The sequence below is a fragment of the Alosa alosa genome, chromosome 10 (assembly GCF_017589495.1).
Source record: "Alosa alosa isolate M-15738 ecotype Scorff River chromosome 10, AALO_Geno_1.1, whole genome shotgun sequence".
Classification (NCBI taxonomy): domain Eukaryota; kingdom Metazoa; phylum Chordata; class Actinopteri; order Clupeiformes; family Clupeidae; genus Alosa; species Alosa alosa.
Genome location: NC_063198.1, coordinates 11,131,928 through 11,143,342, shown reverse-complemented (window position 1 = coordinate 11,143,342; position 11,415 = coordinate 11,131,928). Strand labels below are relative to the sequence as shown.

The 11,415-nt window shown below is 48.3% G+C and overlaps 1 protein-coding gene across 1 annotated transcript in view; it reads right to left on the bottom strand.

Annotated features, from left to right (window-relative positions):
* Nucleotides 1-1,115: 1,115 nt before the first annotated feature.
* Nucleotides 1,116-11,415, bottom strand: part of lrig1 (leucine-rich repeats and immunoglobulin-like domains 1) — a 36,008-nt gene continuing 25,708 nt past the window's right edge. Inside the window, exons 10-18 of the mRNA XM_048253929.1 lie at nt 10,286-10,357; nt 9,725-9,796; nt 9,082-9,245; nt 8,190-8,576; nt 6,792-7,073; nt 4,749-5,192; nt 4,290-4,421; nt 3,697-4,014; nt 1,116-3,147 (exon numbers count right to left, since the gene is read on the bottom strand). Coding sequence (XP_048109886.1) covers nt 2,960-3,147; nt 3,697-4,014; nt 4,290-4,421; nt 4,749-5,192; nt 6,792-7,073; nt 8,190-8,576; nt 9,082-9,245; nt 9,725-9,796; nt 10,286-10,357 — 2,059 coding nt within the window. The 3' untranslated portion in view covers nt 1,116-2,959. The remainder of the gene's footprint in view (nt 3,148-3,696; nt 4,015-4,289; nt 4,422-4,748; nt 5,193-6,791; nt 7,074-8,189; nt 8,577-9,081; nt 9,246-9,724; nt 9,797-10,285; nt 10,358-11,415) is intronic.

The following is an 11,415-nucleotide window of genomic DNA, read 5'->3' as shown; positions in this document are numbered from 1 at the left end:
GCAATAGGGAACGGGAAAGCACTGGCGTGGCAAGACTATGAAGGATAAATGTCAAAGCAATAGCGAGATTGGAAATGCATGCTGGGAACTGGGCAGGCGGTCATAACTCTTCCTGATGGACGCAGCGGATCTAGTGATCCAGCACAATCCCCGTTCCCTTCAGGTCACCTGAAACTCAAAAGGTGTCACATGTACATGTGTACTGTGCATTGCCTCTATGGTCTGATATCTGTTTAAATCATTCTTCCATCTTGATATTCTTGATCTTTTATCTTTAAACTTTTACCTACTCTTTTGCTTTATGTAAAACATACAGCCATTTTTAATTTGGCAATTGCAAATGAGTTAAAATGGGTATAGTTTTATACTTCAAAATTTAAAATGGAGGTATTGGCTGGAGTGCATTTCTCAAACACGGGGAAGCAGTTGCCCCAAATAGAAGTATAAAACAGAACAGAAGCAGAAACACTTCTCACTTAATATTTTACATAGACTACACCCTGAAAGTCAGTTTTGACTATCAAACTTGTCAGTCCAGTGTTTGGGTAGAACAAATGTTGCATAAAAGTGTAGTTTAATTTTATGTATGTAGTGTGTACATGCAACACAAGGTGATATGGAGGAGGAAGTCACCAAGCCCAGTCCATATAAGGGCAGAAGACTGTCCAGGCCTCCCGCAGGTGTGTGTGTTTGTCAGAGGCCTGTCACCATCTCTGTGTGGGAACAATGGCCTGTGTCAGCAGCATGCTGGAATCCGGTATGCACCGTCGACCTGAACGGCGACTTCAGCTCAACCTCATACACACACACACACACACACACACGGTAGCCCACAGAGCTCCAAGAGCAATGGAAGGAAGTGTGTGAAGACATTGAGCTGGTTTAAAGTATTATTTTACTGCTCAGTTTATTCGAGCAGTTGTGTCAATATAACATTGTGGGTAAAAATGTATTTCAGCATCATCTATGAACCTTATATGCAGACACACTTTGTGAATTTGTCTCAGCCACTGAATGAGTAAACTGATTATACATTTATTGGTCTCGCATTGCCACCATTTCATAAACTGATGAACCTTTTAAAAAAAAAAAAATCAAGACGCACAGTCATTGTGTAAAATAGCAAAATGTGACTTTAATAGACACTTGCCATGTTAGACACCTCAACGTCTTAGCTTTGTCAATGTACAACAGTTTGAGTGTTCATTTCAATAAATTAATCTGAGCACATTGTTTAAAAAAAGCCCACAATCCCAACAATGTCCATTCAAACAAATTATAGGCTGTTCAGCTCTACTTGGTTTGGTAGAAAGAAATTTTTAAGGTAACGCAAGGTTTTCACAGAATGAAGTTTTGCACTTTGCTGGCCGTTCCTCTTCGATGGGTGTGGATGTGGATCATGACAAATCTGAACAGACTTTGATGTAGTGTTGCAACCAGGTGTTAAGAAAGCTGGAGTAAGGTTTAGAGTTTACTGGCCATTGCCTGTGTGTGTGTATGTGTTGTTTGGTTTGGTGTGTGTTGTTGAGTGTGTGTGTGTGTGTGTGTGTGTGTGTGTGTGTGAGAGTGACACGGGGTGCTGCTTGGAGACCCCGAGACAGCAGTTCATGCAGCACTCTGAGCAGCCTCCTGTTCAAGTGAGTTCAGAGATGGACATTATCCCTTTTGTAGTTTGGCAACATTAGGCTTCTGTGAGAACTAGGCATCTTTGTTATGATTTTTAAAACAAACAAACAAACAAACAAACAAAAAAAACACTACTGTTGTTTTTGGAGGAGGTCCACATTCATGTCACTTACTTTCCAGAAGAAAAGAAAAAACAAAAGTAAATACACATCTACTTAAGTACCACAGGTATTGGGGTGAGAAAAAGCAGCTTGGTGATGTGGTCAGGACCTTAGTCAATGGAAGAGTCTTGATTTTTTTTTTTCTACATGTTTTGTTTGTTTGAGACACAAAATGTGAGCTTTGTGATGTGTGCCTTGGCAAAGCTGTTAGAAATCCATACATTCCTATAAGAGTACAATCACAATCTGCAACTTTTAAAGAAAAAGTCCTATAAATCATAGGGCAAAGTGCTTAAATCAATGGAACATTATTTCCTTGTATAAAGCCAACCGGTGTCTCCTCTCCAATGCCAAATAAATCATATCAAAACTCTTCGCTCAATCCATAAGAGCTACATGACTTAAGGCCACAGACCGACAGGTTGTCAGGTCAAAGATTTCACTGCAATGCACGTTGTGATATATGGCATGACAACCACTAAATGTACTGATGTACATCGAGCAAACGTTCAAATCTCTATTGCAGCTATGGTGGAATCTTGGTTTCTTTGTTCATGCATTATTAAGGCACCACAGATAACAGTGAGGAAGAAAAGCTGGAAAGGCTTGTTAACAAGAAAAAAAAAATACCATCACTCAGTTCTTATCATGCACAGAATAAATCCAAATACTCTTTGTAAAAGTTAGATATAATATATAATATATATTTATATGAAACCTCTTATGTACAGTCCATTGTCCAATGTTATATCACTCTCTTTTTTATACTGTACAGTTCTCCCTACATTTGCATGCTTCAAATGCAAGTCACTTTTCTCTTTTTCACTTAATAAATGGAAGCTCCCTTGGGAAGATTTAAGACTATGTACAGCTAAAACGCTCGCGCGGGACACAGCCCACACAAGCAAGCTTCACCTTTCAACCCTGAAACGTCCGCCTCCATCCTCCTCCTCCTCCTCCTCCTCCTCTTTTCCTCTCAGTTTAGTGAAACTGAGCGAGCTCTGCCCCCACCTCCTCCTCCTCCTCCTCCTCCTCCACCTTCTCCTGGCTGAGGTAGCAGCTCTCAGTGCAAAAATAAAAAAGACAAACGTCAAAAAAAGAAGGCGATGGCGGCATCGAGAGTCCAAAGTGTTTTTTTCGTGGGGTGAGAGGATTCTGGGGGGTGGGGGGTGCTAGTCGCTCGCCCGCCTGAGGGAGGTGTTCTCACTGGCGACGACTCGGGGCACGTGTCCGTTGGACAGTAGAGTCTGTGTGACCTCCGAGTCGCCGCGCTCGATGTCCACCGAAGTCAAGGGGGACAGCTTGATTGGCCGGATGAAGTTCTCGGACCCCGGCGTACCTAGCCTGGTGATGGTGGGATCTGGACAGGGAAAGAAGAGGACAGGAGATTGATGCCATGTCAGCATGGAAAAAAATACATGGTGTACGTGCGCACACACACACACACACACACACACACACTAATTCAGGCCTTTGGGCTATGTGAGCGCTTGCGGATTGAAAGTCTCTGCATTCCTGCAGTGAGCCAACTCAAACCATTCCGCTGTTAGCCGTGGGCGAGATAGAACCTGCCCCTCCTCAGGTGCTGATGACGGAGCCACAGCATTAAAATCGTATAAATATCGAAAAGAATGCACACCCTCCTAGGTGCTGGCAAGGAAAAATAAACTAAGAAAAACTCTTAATTATTTTATTTAATTCCAACGTTTCGGCCTGTCAGCCTTTGTCAAGGTTCCTAAGGAGCCACAGCATTACCCATGATTTATGAGCGCAATAGTTGGATCCCACCTTAACCAGGTAATATGAGACCATGTGTCAATATAGCTTCAAAACTGTGTGTGTGTGTGTGTGTGTGTGTGTGTGTGTGTGTGCAAGCAAATGCAGGAGTCATCTCTCCTGGCTGACACACCTTTGCTTTCCCCGAGCTTCTTGGGCGAGGCCACCCTGTCGTGGTTGCTGGGGAAGGCTTGCGGGTCCCGTCGGATCCCATTGGGTGTGCCGTTGCAATGGGGGGCTGAATGGGGCGCGTTGATGGTGATGGCGGCGGTGGTGGTGTTGGTGTTGTTGTGAAGGGGCGTCGGCGGGCTGCCCACCGGGACGCTGATGTACCCCGAGGGGTGGTGGGTCTGCTGGTACTCCAGGCCGACTGGGCCCATGCTCTGCAGCAGGTAGTCGGGGGGCTTGGAGTAGTTCTCCAGGCAGTCGGAACACACAGGATGGTCAAAGCCTACAAGGAGGGAGAGAGGAAAGAAGAGAGAGAGAGAGAGAGAGAGAGAGAGAGAGAGAGAGAGAGAGAGAGAGAGAGGAGAGGGAGGATAGAGCAGGACAAAGAGGAAAAACCTGTTCATTACCATGCTTATGGGTTCATTAATTACATTGGTACTAATAACCTGCTGACATACAAATGCTGTGTGTGTTTTCAGTGCTGAAAGCAATCACAGGTGTGGAGGAGTAGAGAGAAAGTTAACTCCGCAGGAGTGTGACAGAGGTGTGACGTCTCACCGTTACTGTCTATGTGGCCATTCGGCTGGGAGCCACTGCTGCTGTCCACACGGATGGACCCGTCCTGCCTCTCTGACAGTGTCCCCTGGGAGGACAGGTAGCTAGGGACATCAGGAGGGACGATGGTCTCGTCTGGGAAATGCAAAACGTATTCGGTCAGATTTATACAGCACTGAAACTTCGGTCTGACATGATCAGATCCACACAGTATTCACCACTTGCCCCATTTGTTTGGTTGGTGAAAGAAATGCTTCTCAATAGTGTTGACTGAGGAAGAAAATGTGTTTGACGTGTCTCTGTAAATGTTATGACAAATTAATAGGTCGTCTAGATAAACAGCTGACAAATCTGGTGCAGACTCACAAACAGTAACCAGGGTTTCAAACCGCCTGTTTTCAGCGAGTTTTCACGCCACACTGACCAGACAAATGCTGCGTACATCCCGGCTCTGTCCCATACCTGTGTTGGTGACGCTGCACTCCTCGCTCCTCTTCCTCGTTTGGTAGATGATGCACACCCACACCAGTGAGGTGGCCACCACACTTGTCACCACGGCGATGACTATGATGCCAGCAGCAATGGTTCCCGCGGCAGGGCCTGGCGGTGGCGCGCATGGCCCGGGCGCCTGGGGCCGCACGCTCAGCTGGCAGTGGGCGCGCTCCGTGCCCAGCATGTTGGACATGCGGCAGGTGTAGCGGCCGGCGTCGTCGGGCACGGCCTGCCGGATGACGAGCAGCTGGTTGCCCGCCGTGAAGTGGTGGCGCTCGCTGGGGCGCAGCGGCTCGTCGCCGCGGAGCCAGGTGATGCTGGGAGGCGGACTGCCCAGGGCCTTGCACTGCAGCGCCACCGTGTCGCCCACCACCACGCTCCGGTCCTCCATGTCCTCGTCCAGCCGTGGAGTCTCTGCAGGACAGAGACGGACAGGAGAGGCTTAGGATCCCATGTTATTAGAGAGGGATGTGATCGGATTCTATGTTCTGATGTTCTCTACATTTCTGCACTGTAGGTGCTTCGGCAACACCGTTTCTTTTTGAACGGCCATGGCCAATTAAAGGAACCATATGTAAGATTGTGGCCAAAACTGGTACTGCAATCACTTTCAAAATACTGAAGAGCGATGTATCCCCTCCCCCTCCCCCCTGACTCGAGGTTGCCAACCCTGATGGCGAGACACTACTGACTTCGTGATTAGTAGATAGGTGGAGGGTGGCGCATCAGGCCAAAACACAACATGACATGACAAAACACAACATCAACATCAGTTGAGGGCTGCAACTTCACTTTTTAAATGACAATATCCTGGCCGGACTACTGTTATCAGTGATATAAGTATTTGAAATGAACATGATTTCTTAATGTCTAGTGACATATCAGGGCCATTTTATGATTAATTGAAATATTTTTCTTACATACGGTTCCTTTAAGCATATTGAATTGAACTGAACTGGATTGCAAGGGAAGGAGGGAGAAAGGGAGGTATGGTCATGATCAGTTCAATTCTGCTGTGTTTTTAGGTGTTGCTTTTACTTTTATTGATTTAAAAAGCACATAAATCAACTTTGAGAACTAAGTAAACTGTGTTATTATTAAAAAATGTTCCACTAAGTTTACAGCATACAACACGGTGCACTACTAAGAGAGCCCTTCACACCTAACACCACTGATTCCCTATTCATGTTAGCAGCACCCAACGGCCACTTGCACCATCTAATGACCCCCTACTTCAGCTACTCTCATTAGCTCAGCAGCACCTGGCACCAACACGGCCAACAAGCAGACCTCTATGCAGCACAGAGAGGGCCGGCCATTTAAGCCAGCACAGGAAACAAGTCCTGTTTGTGTATGTGTCAGTGTGTTCTCAGTGTTTCTCAGCACTCCTCTCTGCTTCCTCATACACACACAAACAAATACTCCTCTGTGAGGCCCGCTAAACCCCAGCCCCCGCGTGACCCAACCTTTGACCCTTGCCCTACGACCTGTGGAGCAGCAGGCCACAGCTGTGGAAGGCCACCCCACATTCCTGTGCTGGGGGGGCCCCCGAGGTTAGCCAAATCCCCACAGCTTGGAGAGGGCAGCGCAAACATTACTGCTCTCCCCACAGACACAGCACAGAGGAGTAGCCCTCCTGATCATGGGAAGAGAAGCAGGAGATCCTCTGTTTAATAATAACCAGCATCTGACCTTGGCCAACGAAAAGGGAAGCCCTGGCAAGTATGACTGCATGGTAACAAGATGGCATCAGCTTTGCCAGCGAGAGTCCAGAGGGAGGGAAGCTGGGCCGGACATTTTGCCAGGACCAAAGCCAGTTTAGGGTGACTACAATACGTCTAGAGAGCTGCCCTGGTATAGTGAGAGGGTGGTGGACTAGAGGGGTTTGAGATGAAGGGGACATGGCCAGGGTATGAACTCCCAATGCAAATGGGTAAGGGCAGACCGTGGGTGTAAGTGACGCTAATGTCCAGGCTGGTGCCCGGGTGACCAGACGGGGGTGGTTGTTCTTACCCAGCACGGTGAGGGTGGCGTTGGCCGAGGCGGTGCCAGCCGAGTTGCGGGCAGTGCAGCTGTAGACGCCGGCGTCCTCGGGCTTGACATCGGTGATGAAGAAGACGTCGTCGTCGGGCATCACGTGCATGCGACGCTCGCGGGCAGCCGGGAAGTCGGTGCCGCCATCCTTCTGCCAGGCCATCTGGGGGGCCGGGTGGCCCTCGGCCGCACACTCCAGCCTGGCCATGTTTCCGACCCGCACCGTCAGGTCCTCTGGAGTCTTGGCGAACGAGGGCAACACTAAAAAAAAAATTAAAAAAAAGAGAATGAGAAAGGAAAGAAGGAGAGAGGGATTGAGCATGAGAGGACAGAAAGAAAAAGCGTGGTGTTCCTTAGTGAAACGAGGCATGTCTGCTCGTGAGACTTGCTCAAACGCTTTCAGGTCTCTACCTTCACAATTGGGCACGCTCACAGATGCAGCATTCAACGTTTGAAGGCACTGCCTAACTCAATTACATTAGAGGAAATGGACTTGATTTGGGGACAAGCATGAAGCCAAACCAAATAAAGGCAAAGTCAAATAAAATAATAATAAAATAAATACACAAAATGCCTTCGGGTGAATCGCGGCCCATCTGCTAGACAAACCAATAGGATGTGTAATTCAGGAGCTCTGACGAGGGAGGGGGAGAGCAATGCCGAGAAATCAATTTGTTCCAAATTCCAGCTGAAAGACAGAGATCAGTGTGTGGTGGTGGTGGTGGGGGGTTGCTCACTTAATTCTACCCTCTAGCTGAAACTGTTCAGCTCCAAAAATGTCCTCCTCTAGAAATATGACCTCTATAATACCCCATTTCATTACTCTACTGTATCTCCCTGATTATGAGTGTGTATTATAATGATGGAATGCAGCGCAACCATAACATGACAGGCAATGTCAATCAGTGTAAAATGACTGCACACATTCAAAAATAACACCACTAACAAAGCTGTGTCAATCAGCAATCAATTTTCTGGAAGATGCCAGCACATACTATTTGCTGTCAGATTACAATGTCCATATTAACTGTTAAATAATAATCTAAAACTTCTAACCAAACAACAATATAAAGCCAAATATCTTGAAGTCTAAGCCTAATCTGAGGACTACACCATGGTGGACACCGGGCATACTACATCATTGTGGACACTGGACATACTACATCATTGTGGGCATACTACACCATGGTGGACACTGGGCATACTACATCATTGTGGGCATACTACACCATGGTGGACACTGGGCATACTACATCATTGTGGGCATACTACACCATGGTGGACACTGGGCATACTACATCATTGTGGGCATACTACACCATGGTGGACACTGGGCATACTACATCATTGTGGGCATATGAACGAGGCTGGCCTCACCATTCACTGTGAGCTGGGCCTTCTGGGAGTAGGACGAGCCAAAGTGGTTGGTGATGACGCACTGGTAGCGTCCCTCGTGGGCGAAGGTGACGTGGCGCAGGTGCAGCACGGTGGTGTACTCCATCACGTTGCTGTGGGACAGCGCTGGGGCCACAGAGGCTGAGGAGGAGGAGGAGGAGGCGGCGGCGGCGACATCGGTGGCGTGGGCGCGCACGTGGGCGAAGTTCTCCAGCTCGGCGTGGCGGAGCGGCTCCTGGTTCTTGCGCCAGGCGAAGGACATGGGCGAGCTGCTGCTGCTGGCCGCCGTGCAGCTCAGCCGCACGTCCTGGCCCAGCACCGACACCGTGCTGACCGGCTGCACCGTGATCTGGGGCTTCGGCAAGTCATCTGCACAGGTCACACACAAAAATATACTTTAAAGTCCATTCATGAACTACAACACCTTAGAAATGTTAACTAATGCAGAACCCAAACCCACAAATGTATAAATACTTGCATCAATATCCATCATGATCAATACTACATGAATACCTATCATAGTGACTTATCGCAGTCCATCCTTGAACTACAACATAACCCTAAACTTATGAGTGCTTACAAAAGCCACTGACTGAATATACGCAGCAAATATGCAGTGGCTTTCGTAATAGCACCCATGTAATGGTCACTACTTGTGATGAAAATAGCCTTCCCGATTGAAATGTGGGGTGTACACACACACACACACACACACAGCATGGGACTGACACTCAGCACCCCTGAGTTGCATAACTACTAAGATACATTAAAAGCTTTCTAATGCACTTGTGGTTTTCAGCGGGCAAATCCCTCTAATGCTGTGTGTGTGTGTGTGTGTGCGCGCGCTGGGACAGCTGGGGGGAGTGGTACTGACCGCACACAAAGCTCTCGGCGGGTGCCTCGAAGATGCTGGTGCCCTTCAAGCTCTCAGGGTGGGCACATGTGGCACTGATGCCTGCCTTGAGCCCTCGAGCCGTCAGCCAGACGGGCAGCCAGTGCAGCTGGCAGTCACAGAGGAAGCTGTCGCTCTCAAGACGCCTGCACAGAGACAGATAGAGGTAGATGGAGACAGAGACAGAGACAGAGACAGAGACAGAGACAGAGAGAGAGAGAGAGAGAGAGAGAGAGAGAGAGAGAGAGAAAGAGAGAGAGAGAGAAAGAAAGAGAGAAAAGAGAGAGAGAGAGAGAGAGGAGGGGAAAAGATGAGAATGACACGCCACTTCAATTTTTCATCCTGACTGTTTGCCCTGGTGGAAGTGGCTCATCAGGTTCTCCGAGTTCTCTATGTGAGCATGTTTGTGTGAGCATGTTCTGTGCGTATGAGGTATCTATGTGTGCAAGAGAGCATTCTATATGCATGACTGTGTGTGTATGAACGGTCAAGGAAAACACGTAGGTGTGCGTGGGTGTGCGTTCTGTACGCATGAGTGTATCTATGTGCGTGCAAGAGAGCATTCTATATGCATGACTGTGTGTGTATGAAACGGTCAAGGAAAACACGTAGGCATGACACTCACAGGCTCTGAAGGTTCCCCATCATGGCAAAGGCCTCCTTCTGGATGGAGCGGATGGCGTTCTCTCCCAGGTTCCTAGGGCAGATGACGGGACATTCAGCTGGCCTTTCTGCAGGACACACACTAACTTTCTCGGCCCAGCTGAGAGGGACTATTTACCAGGGGGTTACTGTCAATAGGCTGGAAAAAAACCTAAACTATGTTACACTTTATAACATACTCCCCAGTAATCTAATGGGGGTCCACTTAAGGGAGGGGGGGCTGCTTCAATCACGCCGCTGCTGGGAAAACTGACCATATGCTAAACAACTCCTGCTCCATCTGTACTGGGAAGTCGGAGATAGTGTGTGTGTGTGTGTGTGTGTGTGTGTGTGTGTGTGTGTGGGGTAAAAGGCCAAAGTTGAAGCTGGCTCTAACGAGAGCTTGGGAAGGCAGCTGGGCCCTGCTAAACTGCCTAGTCCTCTCCGCTTACAAAGACGCTATTAAATTGCTCGCAGCCCTCTCAGGCAGCCACTTTTGGCAGCGGCGGCGAGGGGCGGCCACGGTGCATGCGGGCATACTCACAGGTGCTGCAGAGCCTTGAGGCCGGAGAAGGCTTTCTCGGCCACCGACTTGATCTTGTTTCCAAACAGAGTTCTGCAATTTCCAAACAGAGGAGAGAGAGAAGATAAAAAAAAAAACAGAAATGAAGAGAGAAGTAGAAGTATGGGGGAAAACAGAGAGAGGGAGAGAGGGAGAGAAAATTAGTTGGGCAGAATCTGATAAGAGCATGGATTGGAGGTATTGGAAATCCGAACTGTGTAGAGATTAGGTGAGTGTAGGATCCAGGGTCCTACACACACACACACACACACACACACACACACACACACACTCTTCAAAGCCCACTTTTATCTTTATTAGAATTTAATAGCGATGACAGGGTGGAGTTGAGAGCCAGAGGTCACATGAAAAGGAGGTCCCTTGCGCTGGAAGACAACGCGCCTTGTAAAGTAATAAAAGTAGCCTTGTCAGGAGCGGGTTCAAACAGAGAACAACCAGTTTGCTCCATTCTGGGACTCTAATCCCATCTTCAAAAGACCCCCCCCCCCGCCCTTCCTTTCCTCTTGTCTGCTCTCCCCACTTTCCCTTTCTTTTGCACCCCCCCTTTCTCTCTCTCTCTCCCTCGTTCTCTCCTTCATGCCTGTGCATGAAAGGTAGAAACAGGCGTGTGATTCACAGGGGTGACCCCTGCATCGCTAAACTCCACATGGAGGAGGCGGGAGGCTGAATGGGAAGGTGGGAGGGAGCCGTAGACCCCCATTCCCTCCGTCCCTTAGGAAGCTCCTGATTCCGCTCCCTTCCTGTTCAAAAAGGATTATGGGGGGGGGGACTTGAGAACAATCTCTCAAGTCCCAGTTCAAACATCAAGCAACACAAGTGCCTCTACTCAGTGCTTAGAAAAACATTGCCATTGACCAATTGCAAAAGAAATCATGCGATAGTTTTAACTGGCAATGAAAAGTGCTAAACAGGATAAAAAAGTGCTAAATGCGATGAAAACTGCTAGGTGACAGCATCTCAAGCCTGTCAACTGTAGCAGGGAAACACAAACTTATAGAAGTCAGCCTCAGGTGTCTGGCACGCTTGTCAAAGCCTGGGCCCTCGTTTCCTCCACCCTGACTGACTCAGTGGTACGTGTCAGTGCCTGGGAC